This window comes from Macaca mulatta, chromosome 3 (genome assembly GCF_049350105.2).
Source record: "Macaca mulatta isolate MMU2019108-1 chromosome 3, T2T-MMU8v2.0, whole genome shotgun sequence".
NCBI lineage: Eukaryota > Metazoa > Chordata > Mammalia > Primates > Cercopithecidae > Macaca > Macaca mulatta.
Window position 1 is genome coordinate 79,885,938 of NC_133408.1, and position 15,556 is coordinate 79,901,493.

At 37.5% G+C, this 15,556-nt stretch overlaps 1 protein-coding gene across 1 annotated transcript in view; it reads right to left on the minus strand.

Annotated features, from left to right (window-relative positions):
• Positions 1-499: 499 nt before the first annotated feature.
• Positions 500-15,556, minus strand: part of ABCA13 (ATP binding cassette subfamily A member 13) — a 513,939-nt gene continuing 498,882 nt past the window's right edge. The window contains exons 60-62 of the mRNA XM_077997982.1: positions 4,323-4,428; positions 2,966-3,103; positions 500-2,309 (exon numbers count right to left, since the gene is read on the minus strand). Of these exons, the coding sequence (XP_077854108.1) occupies positions 2,214-2,309; positions 2,966-3,103; positions 4,323-4,428 (340 nt within the window). The 3' untranslated portion in view covers positions 500-2,213. The remainder of the gene's footprint in view (positions 2,310-2,965; positions 3,104-4,322; positions 4,429-15,556) is intronic.

The following is a 15,556-nucleotide window of genomic DNA, read 5'->3' on the forward strand; positions in this document are numbered from 1 at the left end:
GACTTATAAATGCAATGACATTTTCAACATTAACATAAGATTTGACCTTTTGTATCCAGTCTTCTGGGATGTGGTGTTTTAGCATGTTGGGTACCTCTTTCTTTCTGTTTATCATTCAAAGGCATACCTTGAAGCATAAACTTCAAGAATACAGCAGTTCAAAAACCAGGAAAGAACCCCTAAGAGCAGAATATAGCAGAGCAAAACTCAATTAAATTTTAACCTTTCAAACTTTAAAAGATTTGGAGTAGCTTCATTTCCTGCTTACCTAAATTAAATTGGATCCCTAAAGACACAAATAAAGATACAAGAAAATATATTGGCAAAAGCACAATTACATTCCAAAAATCGCGTTAAATTAAAACACATTTCATTTATTCACTGCAGTTTAAACAAGTTCATGTTTCACAAATTGGTATTTATTGATTCAACAGTCATAAAAAGATTACATATTTCCTTTGGACAACTAGACTATGTTAGAATTAGAGAATAAATCATACGGCCATAAACTGTAATTTATTTAAGGAAATGTAATTCATGTGATACAGGAGAATCAAAATTGCTCACAACAAAGCTATCTGTGATTGTCTTAATCCTTACCATTTAAAAAATATCTCTTATATAGAATGATATTTAGGAAATAAAGATTTAATGAAATCTTGCTTTAGTAACAAAATCTCATAAGGAAGTATATGCCTTTGATCACAAGCTGCTGGTACTCAATGTTAGTGTTGAAAAAGGCCAAATTTTAAAATAAGGTTAATATGATTTTCTATTGAGGATTCAGAAAAATGTTGTTAAAAGATTGTTGAGAAATGTCTGAACTCAGAAATGTCTGACTGGAAACTATTTCAGTAGTGGATTGAATTTATGCATTTTACTAACTATAGGATGAAAAATATCAGACGTATATAGCCTTTAAGAGCCATATCTGAGCACTCTCTATCTGACAATGCTTTGAAGACAACAATTCTGAGAATGACATAATTTTTACAAAACTTTTAAAAATATATTTTAAAATAAACTATGGCCAGGCACGTTGGCTCACGCCTGTAATCCCAACACTTTGGGAGGTGGAGGCGGGTGGATCACAAGGTCAGGAGATGGAGACCATCCTCGCTAACATGGTGAAACCCCGTCTCTACCAAAAATACAAAAAATTAGCCGGGCATGGCGATGTGCGCCTGTAGTCCCAGCTGCTGAGGAGGCTGAGGCAGGAGAATGGTGAGCTGAGATCGCGCCACTGCACTCCAGCCTGGGAGAGACAGCAAGACTCCATCTCAAAAAAAAAAAAAAAAAAAAAGAAAGAAAAAGACTACTTACTATGTTGATTTTGCTTGTATAACTAGGAGGTAACGAGATATTCCCTTAAATCATTGGTTCTTAAACTGGAATCTGCTTGTTTAAGTCCCAGAATTTGAGATTCACTAGGTCTGGAGTGGATCCTGATAATGTACATTTCTTGCAAGCTCCCAGAAGATGGCAATGCAGCTAATATGGGGACCACTACGCTTTGAAAAACACTGACTTAGAGTAACAAAAACCAGTAATTATTCATCCAAATTAAGAAAAAGAAAATGCATCTACATTTTGTTTATCTACCTTCATAAATTATAACCTGGGAGATTCTGGTAGAACTGCTGTAATTGATACAAAGCAACTAGTTCAATTTAATTAATTTTGCTAAAGTGTATACTAAAAGAGCTTTTCAAATCCTATTTTTTTAAAAAGACAACTTTTATATGTAAAAAATTGGTGATTCTTTCATATCATACCATATAATGTCATCAGTATTAGTGAAAGCTTACATTAAAATCATTAAAAACATGTAGGGGGGCTCAGTTTTCTTAACAGAAAAGTAACATGTTTAGAGTGGACAATCTGTGACAGCCTTTCCAGCTCCAGAATGTCTCAGTTTGGACACTGTCAAATCATTCATGCCTTTGTCACAAAGAAGCTGGTGTCCATCTGGCATGGTAAAAAGAACAAATGTCTTGGAGGAGCGCCCCAAAAGTCTGCAGAAAGAACAACCTTTCCATTTGGTGGTTATTAGCTAACAAGGAGATTCAAAATAGAAAATGAACAAGAGAATGTAATCTGACTGCCTGGAGAGTGTGCCCCAGCTCCTTGGTTGTGCGCGTGCTTGTTTTATCCTTGACTGTTAATTGTAATGAAAGACAAGGTTTTATTCCTTATGGAAACTCCTTTAGTGATCAGACGGGCAAGTGATGTGTGTGGTGACTGTCAGTGGATGGATCAAGAGTAGATTGTAGAGTTTGCTGCTGCTCAGAAGCAAAATTAATAAATACCTGAAAAAAACCATAAAAATGTTTTTTACTTATAATACAAACTTTTGGTCTCACTTACTAGAAAGGAGACCTTGTCTCAGAACACTGGCCAACTTGTCCTAAAAACCACAGATCATTAATTCATACTACTCCCTCCCAAATCACATAAATATGTAAATCCATTGAGGACACAACTCTAAGAATGTTCATATTTCTAGATAATTATAATAATAAATCACCTAGAAGTTCTCAATACTGTAAGCCTGGCTTTAGAAAGATGTCGTGATGTATTTTTATATTTCTGGTACTCTTGGTAAATGAAATGCTTTTTGTCTCCCCAGAAGTTAGCTATCATTTGATTACAGTGGAGCTGCCCCGACAAGTCTTGTGGGGGTGAGTAAGATGGAGAAAGGAAGGTTAACGTGACATGATTTAATTTGTTGAATGCCCAACATAATCATGAACAAATTGAAACTCTACTGAATATCTATCTTAAGTAGAAAGGTATACAATAAACAAACTTTCTGACACCATCCTTATCCTAATTTTATAAAATTTAAAAAGATGAAATGAATAAAGTGATAAATTGAAGCAATTCGATTAATTTTAAAATTGGCTAGATTAGGTCTGATGAAAAGACCAAAATGCAACCTCCTGAATCATTCAAGATACTATACCTGCTCCAAAGTGGTTTGGTTAATGGTATAATGCTTAATATTCAAGAAGGTTTTATTGTTCTCTATAACTTTGAACAAGTCAGCTAGGCATCCCCATCTTTTTGGCACATGATATTCTAACAAATTCAGGTGCTGTCCCTAAAAGCAAAAGAAAAAAAAAGTATCATATAATTAGCATTATTAAACAAAATTGATCATACTACATTTAATTGGCAAATAAATTCAGTTACGTTTTCTCAACCTACACAAATAATTTTGTGAGTCTCCAATGGATGCCTATTGATGACAATTTTTCATAGGGTATATTTGACAAATGACATTCAACTGAGTGGCATTGCTGTTCTGCCCCCTGATATGCCCCAACCTTGCAATAGCATGGGGAAGCCCTGTTTAAGGAATCATAAGATGCCCAAAGATATTTGAAATGTAGTGATTTAACATGGCCTAAGAGAGATGGATGGAGGAGCCCTGAGTTTTACACTGGGACTTGGGCTTGTCTCTCACTGTTCTCATCATTAGCTGAGCAACTCTTGGGAAGACATTTAAACCTCTGATCTTTGTCTTCATGTATGCCAATGGAGATAATTATATCTGTTTTATAGAGTAGCTCAGAGTCATAATTGAGCATGAATGACAGTCTCACACAGCATGCTTCTGTCATAGTAGGATTTCACTAAATGACAGTTGTTGAAATAAATAGAACAAAACTACTTTATGGACTACAACCTGCTAGAAGTTATAATGAACCAGCATCCGGCAGTTACCCAAGAGATTTTTAGACCGTGCTTCTCAAACTTTAGTGTTCATAGGAATCGCCGGGTCACCTTGTTAAAATGCAGATTCCCATTCAATAGGTTGGGGCCTGTGATTCTGCACGTCTAAGAGGTCCCAGGTAATGAAGATGCTGCTGGCTCAGTGACCATACTTGATGATAGCAAGTTCGTAGAGGATTGGGATCTCAAGCACAGGGCTCTTTCTGTGAAGCAATGCGGAAACCATCAAGCCTATAAACCCTACAGCAAATATATGGAAGAGATTAGCTTTTGCAATCTTCTATGCTGAAGAAGATGAGCTATGCAGTGGACTTAGGCCCACAGATAAGAGGCGTGATATGTAATCACAGGCTGCTCTGGCCAATCCAGCAAGCAATTAAGCAGGCTTGTCACTCTTCAGAGTGGTCAAGCAGTATCAGCTATCCATGCTATTTTTGGTAGGGAGGCAGGGTCTATACTTTGCAATGTGACTAAGGTAACAAGTAGTATCTTATAACAGCATAGAATAAAAACAGAAAAAGACAGGTACGTTTATTAGCTTTTTTAGCTGAAAACAAAGAAATAATACAGGATATTTGCACTACCTTGAACTGAATTCCTGGAAAATAAAGCTTCAAGTGATCAGAAACAGTGCAATGTTGATTTGCTTCCTTACAGAGCCAAACTTTGACTGTATAACCATCACCAAACCTGAGAGTTAAATAAAATAAAAACAAGATTATTATCATATTGACCTAAGACGAGTAAATTCTAAGTCCATTTTCACACAGAGGCAGAAAAAGGAAGTAACTACTCCAAATTGTTGAGAGTTTGGATTCTCAATATAAGACACAGAAATTAATAGTTAAGTCAATTACACAGTTAATTGTTTTTCATTTATATTGACAGACACTGATTTACCTTAAAAAAATTATCAGCAAGTCCCAGAATCAACACCCAGTCAATAAAAGAGGGAAGATGAAAACGCAAACGGTGAAAGCAAAGTCCTGAGTTAGTGGAAGTGGGAAGCTGGGCTGGAAACTGGCCCTGGGAAGCATGATTGTTGGCCTTATTGCTTCAAGGTCTGTACTGATTAAAATTTGGCAGGGATAAGATGAAAGGGATTGCATATGTAATTACCAGGCACTTGTTTGTTTGTTACATAAAAAAGTTACCACAATTATACTTCAACCCAGCCTAGGTGGACAGGCCCTATGACTGCAAAGGAAGTCTCCTGCCTAAGGGGCTCTGTTCCTCACACTGTAGAGTTATAGACAGTAGTTCCACTGGTGTCCCATCAACAAGACATGAGCTCATACTCACACCCTAAGGTAACCTCAAATAGCAATCTCCAGTAATGTAGGAGTTCTCCAAAAACTATATGAATTATTCTACTCCCTTATCTCATGTGGTGTTGGGCACGTCATAGCATCCCAATAAAAATCTGTTCAATAAAAGACAAATACATGAATATACTCTGATGACTAAAATCTCTGTCCATTTTGTTCACTGAAGCATCTTTTCTAAGTACCAAGCACAGTATGATTACCTAGTACCTAGCACTGGTAAATATTAGTTTAATGAATGAAGAATGAACAAATGGCATGCCCTGTCTTAGTAATTGTACTCATCTCATTTACAAAGCATTGCTCGGGGAAAACGTGTTACACTTAAGTAAATTTTCCCTAAATGAGGCTGATCCCTAATAGATTTATGGTCAAATTATTTTTCAAGTCTATCTGTTTAAGACAGGGGACCCAAGACAATGTGACCTTGTGTCAGTGACATAGATCACCCTTGTGAGCACCGATGGAGCTCTTTGCCCTGGGGTTCTGTTTTCCTGTCCTCCTGCCTTAATTTCAGGCTGTCAGATGTCACTTCCCCATGAGGTCTGGGCATGGCCACAGTAGCCTCCCATCATTCCAGTTGATGGTTTCTAATCTTCACATGGCTGAGAGGTTGGTGAGGACACTGATAAAATATACATAAAAGCATACAGACAAGCACCTCTCTAACATTTCTATTTGGCTATCTCTCAGAATTGTTAAAGGCCAACACATTGGGTTGGTACAAGAGGAATATATTCTATGGTCATCCCTCTTCTCAGCAGTATGTTACAAGCTGTGCTGTTGAATAACACAATCAACCCACTGTGTCTTCACCAAATCCCCCAAAGTGGGTGTATTTGTCAGCGTTTCATGAAAAGAAGGGATTGAGGCCCAGGTGGTTGAAGGGACTTCCCAAGGTGAAGCACCATGTCACTGGAGCTTTCTAAATGCTCCTGGGAGAGCTCTCAGCGCTGTGTGGGCATAATGTTGTGTTCCAGGGCAGAGGGGATGTGTTGCATGGAGATGTGTTTCTGGTCTCATGTTTATTAATGATTCTGATGGCATGACAAAATGTAGTGTTTGCGCTACTGAGGTTGAGTCCAGCTCCTCCACATACTAGTTGTGTGACCCTGGAAAGTCTGGTAAATTTTCTAACCTCAGTTGCCTCACCTAGTAAATAGATTAATTATAGTATCTGCCTAATAAGGTTGTGAGAGGACTGACTGAATTAATTCTTGCAAATTACTTGCAACAATGTCTGGCACTGTGTAAATAAGTAGATAAATAAGCAGTGAAATTTAGGATCTATTCAGAATATGACCAGAACAGAAGAATGTTCGTCTTGGAGTGAAGAAGCCTACTATTTAGGGAGAACTTAGATAAAAGCAGATAAAACAATTCAAACATGAATAGGAAGCACTAAATAAAAATACAATTGGTATGAGGAGACAGTGGCACAGAGACGGCTGTATGTTCTTATGCATATTAGGATTCATTTTCACCATTAGTAGAAATTGCAGCCCTATGGGTATATTTTGTTAATGAATTTTGAAAATTTCATGCTAATTTCCAATAATTATCTAATAAATTCTCTATAAGCACATATGCATATTGATAATTAAAATTCTTTCAAATTAAAGTTTCATTTGAACTAAAAGAATCCCAACTTTATTGGGAAGAATATGAATTATACAAAAAGAAAAATTACGCAAAAATTAAACAAAAAGTAAATGATACCATTCTTCCAAAATAGAAACACTCTAGAGAAAATATGCCTGAAATAGATAGGAAATAGGTTGAAATAGGTTACTCAGGATCTCTCTAAAACAGTTAACAGTTAAAAAGACTTCTAAACATAAAAATATAAAAGCATGGCACCTTCAACAACTCAGACACTCTTTGAAGATTATTAAATTCATTATGATGTAAGTACCTAATTAACATTAGCTGGACTTTTTCATTTCTGTCTATAACATACACAGTTATGTCAATAATCGAAATTCCCTGAAGGATTTATTTGATTTACATACTTCCACAGAATGAAAGGTTGCAAAATAGCCAAGGAGTCATTTATTTCTATGTTCACTCATTGATCTAACACTTCTAGATAACACATTATGTCCACATTATTTGTATAATCGGTGATTAAACAGAGATAAATAAATAGGATTATCTGTAGGTAAAGATGCTTATAAGAAATATTCTACAATTTTTTGAGGTACAACATTCTGGAACCACAGACATTAAATGTAATATATTAATTAATGCTAAAAGAGAAGCAGGAGTAATACATGAGTGGAAGAAAAAACATACACACATATATTTTGAAGGTCAGACACTTCAAGAGCAGAACAAAAGAGGTGGCAATGCACCTGCAGAGACATTTCTGAAAAATCACTTGTCAAGTTGTACCAAGTGCCTATAAAGCTTTGCATTCCTGGGCTTAAGGCTCCTCTTATAAACCTCCTTCCCCCCAAATTAAAAGTCATGATATATAACAAATTCATTGATTTCAGCCTCATCTATTAAAAATCTCTACAAATAATACTTAATGAAGAGAAATGGCTATTATATAACATGAAGTGCAAAATAGAAAATCACAGACTCAGTGTTACATTAATGATGTAAATATGTTTGCATATATTTACAGTCAGACTGAAATAAATTCGGGAATGTTATCTGGACAAGAAACAATCATATGACTGTTAGGTTTTTTTTCCTTATACTATTCTGAATTCTAAAATAATGAGCACATATAACTTTATCATTAGAAAAAATATATATACATGGCTTCTAAGAGAATTAAAGGAACATACTAATGTCTCTTACTCTACAACTGTATTTCAGTTTCTGATTTTAAAAATCATTTATTTAGGAACTTTTTGTCACATTGCCTCTAAAAATTAAACACATAAAATTATTTTTGGTATAGAAGCTAATCTTAGACTTTAGAAAAGAACAGGATTCGTGAAATATGCAATATTTGTATTATGTGTTTATAGATATATGCCCACTGATTTCCATCATCTGCCCCATAAAGAGTCTATTCACACTCATATCCACAACCCCATACATGTGCCCTTCCCTACACATATCTGAGTAGAAATACCTTTAAAGACGACTTCTCCCTAATCCACCACAGGGCGAGAGCAGAGAGCAGAGGGGGACCAGGACTCCTGTGGTCTCACGGTAAACTCTCATCCAGCACAAGTGTTACAGCACTGACTGTGGAATATGGGGCCCCCGCTGCCTCAGACTACATTGGTCCCTAATTCTCATCTTCCTGCCTCACCACACCACACCCCACTCCTCGTGGGTTGGTACCTCAACAAAGTACCAAATTCCAGCGATCTGTCCTCAGCTACTGAATTGTAATAGGTTGCCTTTGGATGAGGAAAGGAGGAGAGGGTGGCACTGATGAAGAATGGCTGAGCAAACAGCAGGATGCAAACATTTATGTGAGCACTTGATGTGTAGCTGGCATCTCTGTATTATTAATAGAAACTTCCTCATCGTAATCTCAGTCCTCATGATTACCCACTGGAAAGAAAAGGAAACCAAGAGAGAAGACTGAGGACATGTGCTCTGACCTGCATCCTCTGTGAGCGAGGCACCAAACACATTATCCCAATGAATCCCCACAAAATACTGATGTTGCTATCTCTGCCTCTGATTTACAGAAGTGAGGTGGATCTCAGAGAAGCTACATAACTTGTTCTGGTCATGCAACTCCAAGGGAATGGAGGGAGTTACAGTTCCAATGCTGAGCACTTAACCTCAAAACTCCAGCCTGAAGCAGGATCTCATCTAATCGTTAATGCTCTTACATCCTTTATATTAATACTTTCACATCAATAATTTCATTTTACTCTTATCACACCTGTACACGGACTGGAACAGATACCAGTTCCTCTCTATAAAATGCAAAAATTTGAGACCCAAAGAGATCAGGGGATTTTTTCTTTGTCACTCAGCTTATTAACTGGCAGAGCTGAGACCATGGGGCTTACTTCACAACCATGTCCCTTCATTGCAAGCACCTTTATTATTTCAACTTCAGTTAAGTTTGATTTGGACCATTTTTCAATCATTGCATATGCAAATCAGAATGGCCGTGAGGATTATAGACCCAAGGTATTAACATAAAGAGAGACCTTGACAAATAACAACAACAACAAAACAATGTTTGGCAGCTGGCAACCACATTCCTCTTGGAGAAGAAACCCTCTTTGAAAAGAGCTTCAATATGCTTCTGAGTTTAAAGACAATATAGGGAGATGACACAGCTTCACAATAAAAAAAGAAGCTTGATTCATGCTAATATGCATCACTCCATAAACATTGCTCTCTGTGGCTGGACGTGTCACTTTCTTAAATGACTCCACCAGTCATAGATCCAGATTAAAGTGGTTGGGTCAATGTCACCTCTAGGAAAGGCCAACAGAACTGTTTCAGAACTCTGGAGGCCATGTTAACTTCAGGTCTGAAAGACAATGACTCAATATCGAACTCTTCAGCTTGTCCACGAGGCTTTCCATGATGTAACTAATGCCTTCCTCTCTGACTTCGCATCTAAGAGTGTCCTTCATGCTACCCACAACCAGATCTCCTTTCCTCCATCCATTCAGTACTAATTCAGCACTCACTTGTGCAAGGCCCTCTTCTGGCTCTGAAAGCCCTTCCCACGTACATGCAGGTGTATGGTACATTCAATGCCATCAGTTGTTACAGTAGAGCTCCAAGAACACAGGACACATAAACCCTTCTGCTACTGACTCTAACACCCCTGCAGATGCCCAGTTCATATTTAATGGAGTAATGAGTGAATTAAATTCCTTGTTAGGCTTTGGTGTAATGAAAACAATATTTCTTCCTTAACTGAACAGCAAAATGTATATCTATTTTTTTTCCTTTCTTCTTTAGAGTAATCAAAAGGGATCATTTTAAAGTAAGGAACAATAGCCAAGTCAGCAGGACAAAAAAATTACATAGCCTCATCTCCAGCATTATATCATTGTCACGAGCTAAACAAACATGATAGAGCATTTTGTTTCCAAGGTGGTGAGGTGACAGCTATATGACTCAGTCCCTTATGTGGCCTCTTGCATTTTTAATGATCTCTGAACATTTCCCTTCATTTCAGAAATACCCTAGAGTCTAGATAAACAAAAGATGCCATTTACAGCTGACAATATTGCAAGAGTGGTTTGCTCTATTCCTCAAACTTGACAAGGAAGCATTTCTTTCCCCCACACTTTTAAAGAAAATGTTGGGAAATAAATGATCATCCATGAAGTTGAAATTCTTACACATGATTTCCACTATGAGTAGCAGCAGACGAGTTTTGCTTGGAGTGTAAAGGAGTGCCTAAAATTCTGTTATTGTTGAAATAAATCATATATGTGATTTTCTGTCCTCAGCCACCAAGCTGTTCTCACACCAGTCACCTTGAGAGGCCAAGAGAGCTAAAGTAGTCATTTTCTTCCTGATTTTCTTTTCTTTCTCTCTGTTTTTTGTTTGTTTGTTTGTTTGTTTGTTGTTTGTTTGAGTTTTTTTGTTTGTTTGTTTTTCTGTTTTTGTTTATTGCTTTATGAACATAATAAAGAAAACACCCCATAAAAGAAGCCATGCTACTTTCTGGCTTGATGAGTGCTGCCCATAGAGAAGCCTGCAGCACTTCATGGGTGAGACCTGAGGAGGAAAACGCCAGTATTTAAACAGGGAGCCTTCAAAGCCAGCACCCCACTCAGCCACCATCTGTGCAAAGATGGCAGCTTTGTAAGTGTTTCCATAAGGGAGGGCGTGCTCTGCTGCAGGCACACAAGCAAACCCTCTCTATTCTGTTTTGCTGCTGTTTTAAGTTTTTGTGGGGACATGGTTCCCTTGGGAGAGTGGATTAAATTTCTTCTGAGTTCATTTTCAAAGGCTTTGCAAATAACCTGTATGGTCTCCCGTCAGATCTCATGTAATATGGCTCTTAAATAAATAATGTAATAATAAGAAAAAAAATGCATAATTGCCTTAACAGAGAAGAACTGCTTAAGGGTGCAACCTCTCTCCCATTGTTAAGAAAAGGCTTTGATAAGCCATGTGCTGGGTAAGATACTCTGGGCCAAAATGTGCCTGGAACTTTCCAACTGGATGCCTGGGTAAGGACAGCACCCTGGCAGCCAGGGGCACAAGAGGGGAAACAGCTGAGGATGCAGGGAGGGGCCAGGTGGATGGACAGCCCAAGGATCCCTAATTATTTCTCTCTTCAGGCCTACCATTCAAAAATGTTGGAAAATTACCAAATTCATGGAATTATTGATACATTTGGGTGTATGGTTGGGGGGGAGTAGTGATACGTGGCTGGCTCCCCAGGCACTGAAGCACATGCCCAGGCAGGACTGCTCAGGTTCAAAGACAGGGTAGGGCACACAGGCCTCTGACTCACCAGGAGTTCATAGAACCCTTGAGACAAGGGTCCTGGACCCCCTGGCATGAAATCAGGCACATTTTCCTATATCTCCCATGGGCAGGAAAGACCCAAGGGACAGCTGAGTTATGAAAGTTAATGAAGACAGTGAATCTTTTCCATGTTACTCTGGATCCTTTCAAACACTAAGTACAAACTAGAGGAGCTATAACAAAGAAAGTACTAACTGGGATCAGCTTCTCCACGTTATGGTTGGGGGGTGCCTATATGGGAGGCAGTTGATTCCTTGCTTTGTGAACAATTGTGCTGGAGTGATTGATAAAGTCTTCTCAAAAGGGCTGGTGCTTGCCCTTTAATTATTCAAATATGCCTCTGTACACAATAAAATTAATACTCTAAATGTTTACAATAATGAGAAGAAAGCAGGGGTCGTAAAAAGTCAATATAGATGTTAAAATTGAACTCAAAAACAATAGACCTAGACTCCGAATTTTATGGGCACAGTCACTTCAGGTGTAGGTACAATACCGGCATGAAGCAGGCATAAATAGATGTCTTTGAAAGAATTTAGCCAAGACTTCCATCAGGACAGTATGAGGAGTTCTGCAGACTCATTTCCCAGTAAGACTGCTAAAAATTATTTTTTAAAAAGCAATAAAGTCTCCAAAATGGTATTTTTCTGTATACAGCAAGATAAAAAATACAGTTATTCAAGAAAGTCTACTAAAACTGAGTAAGAACAGTAATAGTCTGTGGCATTTAAAACAAAATCTACTCTTCTCCTGTCTCCCAGCTCAGGGAAATGGAAACTTCACTCCAGGCTGCTGCATCCAAGAACACAGGGCTCCCTTCCACCTTAGCTCTCCGTGAGGGAGCTGTCTCCCCCTCTCATCCTGGCCCCAGCTACATGTTCATGAGGTTAAGCTGCCAGTGAGTACAGATGAGGTGATGGTGCCCTTCTTTTACCCAGCTCTACCTCATTAGACAGACGCTCATTAGACAGAGGCTTTAAGAACAGCATTGCTGAGAATATTGGGGTCCCCCTTGTTCTTGCATGGTGTGGGGTTTCCACAATGGGAGAAGCAAGCTGAGAGAATCTGAGGTCACTGTCCTCCCTCTCCAATGAGTGTTCAGCTCCTAAAGTGGGAGCGCCATTCAGAAAGAAACATGACATTGCTCCCATTTCTAGCTCCAGAGATGTGGCTCATGTATGTTTCCTTGCCTCTAAAGAAGCAAGCCATAAACAGATAACTGCTAATCTATCCCCAAAGGAACTATTTTGCTGTTAATCTATCCCCAAAGGAACTGTTTTGTTGTTGTTTAGTTTTTTCTTGGTGTTTATTTTTGTTTGTTTTTTGTTTTTGTTTTTGTTTTTTTTGCAACAAAATGTGGAGAAGTTCAACCATAAGGGTGTTCTTAATAACTGGAAGCTGTGGTTAAAGGCAATTGGGAGATTGATCAATTCATTGGAGATACAGGCTAAACTATAGGCTGTCTAATTTACCAGAGAGAACAAGGGAGACCACCGGAAGGAGCCCTCCCAGTGGCAAATTTGTGATTAAAACAAATCTCAAACACTGGTCTCAGGAAGGAGCCCTTTAACAGAGCCTAAATTTGATGAGATTTATATGTAGAACAATTTATGCCCATGATATTGTTGAAAACAATACAGCAATCAGTGAATCTTACCAGCTGGGTGTGGGTAAAACAACCAGGCAGAAGCAATCCCAAGTTACCTTATAAAATACTTTGAGATGAATGGAAATGAAGGGACAACATTCCAAAACTCATGAGATGTAGCTAAAGCAGTGCTTGGAGAAACATTTATAGTAATAATACTTACATTAAAATGTAAGAAAAATTACAAAATTACACTCAACTGTATATCTTAGGAGACTGGAAAAAGAAAAGCAAACTAAACCTAAAGCAAGAAGACAGGGAATAATAAAGTTAGAGTGGATATTGATAAAATCAAGAATATAAAAACAATAGAGAAAAACGAAACTAAAGTTGACTGTGGAAATTTGGAATGCCATATGGAATATGACTATGAAAAAAATCAACAAATTTCACAAATATTTAGCATAATTGACCTTTCTTGGTCTCTTTTTTTTCTTAAAAAGAGAGATGATTCAAATTACTAGTATCAGAAATGAAAGAGAAAGCATTATTGCTGACCTTACAAAAACAAGCCATCCTTGATGGTGGTAAACCAAATGTTTTAAGAAATAATACCAATTTTTCACAAATGTGTTTAAAAAATGGAAGTGGAGGAACACTTTCCACCTCATTCTTTGAGGCCAGTATTACCACAATACCAAAACCAAAGACACCACACACACACAATCTGAAAAGAAAGGAACATTACAGACCAATATCTCTTAAGAATATGAACACAAAAATCCTCAACACAATACTAGAAAATTAAATCTAGTAACATTGAAAAAAATTAGACATCATGATCAAGTGAGATTTATTCTAGAAATGCAAGGTTTGTTTATCATTCAAAAGTCATTAATTTTTTGTTTACCCAGAAGTCACTCAGGAGCAAGTTGTTTAATTTCCATGTAATTGTGTGGTTTTGAGAAATCTTGGTATTGATTTTTCTTTTATTTACATCTATCTGTCATCTATCCATCTATCTATGAAAGAGAAGTGTCTCACTCACTCTGTCACCCAGGCTGTAGTGCAGCGGTGCAATCTTGGCTCACTGCAATCTCCATATCCTGGGTTAAGGCGATTCTCCTGCCTCAACCTCCCAAGTAGCTGGGATTATAGGTGTGTGCCACCACACTAATCTTTTTTTTTTTTTTTTAGTAGAGACAGAGTTTCACCATGTTGGCCAGGCTAGTCTCAAATTCCTTGCCTCAAGAGATCCACCCACCTCGGCCTCTGAAAGTGCTGGGATTACAGGGGTGAGCTACTGCACCCAGCCTGATTTTTATTTTTTATATTCCACTGTGGTTCAAGATTTCAATTTTTTTAACTTATTGAGACTGGCTTTATGGCTGAGCATGTGGTCGATTTTAGAGTATGTTCCATGAGCAGATGAGAAGAATGTACATTCTGTGGTTGATGGGTAAAGTAGTTTGTGGATGCTTATTAGGTCCAATTTGTCAAGTGTCAAAGTTAAATCTAGAATTTCTTTGTTAGTTTTCTGCCTCAATTATCTGTCTAATGCTGTCAGTGGGGTGTTGAAGTCCCCCAGTATTATTATGTGGCTGTCTAAGTCTTTTCATAGTTCTAGAAGTACTTGTTTTATGAATTTGAGTGCCTTTGGACATTCCATATTGGTTTACTTATCTTTTTATTATTGAGTTGAGATATATATCTACAGCCATCTCTCTTCTGGATGCCAGTTTCTTATCAGGTAAATTTTTCCCATTCTGTTGTCTTTTCACACTTTTGATAGTGTCATTTAAAGCGTAAACATTTTTTATTTTGATGGCAATTAATTTGCTTTTTGTCTTTTGTTGTTTGTTGTGTTTTTGGTGTCATATTTGAGAATCCACTGACAATTTCAAGGTCATGAAGATTTATCCCTATGGTTTTTTTCTAAGAGTTTTACAGTTTTAGCATTTACATTTAAGTTATTCATTCACCTTCAGTAACTTTTTTGCATTAACTGTGTGAGAGGTAGGGGCCCAACTTGATTCTTTTGCATGTGACTGTCTAGTTCTCCCAGCACCACTTGTTGAAAAGACTATTCAAAAATCCTATTCACCCCATTGACTCCTCAGCCAAGCACATACACCAAAATGTCTGAATAATCTTTTCAACATCAAATGTTCTTAGCACCCTTGCAAAAATCAGTTGACCATAAAGCCCAGGGTTTACTCCTGGACTCTGAAATCTATTTTACTGATCTACAGGTATATCCTATTGTGAGTACCACTTGTAAATAAATGAAGTTGGGACCCTACCTCACACACAGTTAATACAAAAAAAAAAAAATTACTAAAGATGAATCAAAGACTTAAATGAAAGTGCTAAAACTATAAAACATTTAGAAAAAACACCTGGGGGTAAATCTTCATGACCTTGGATTTGGCAATGAATCCTTGGATATGACACAAAAATCACGAACAACAAA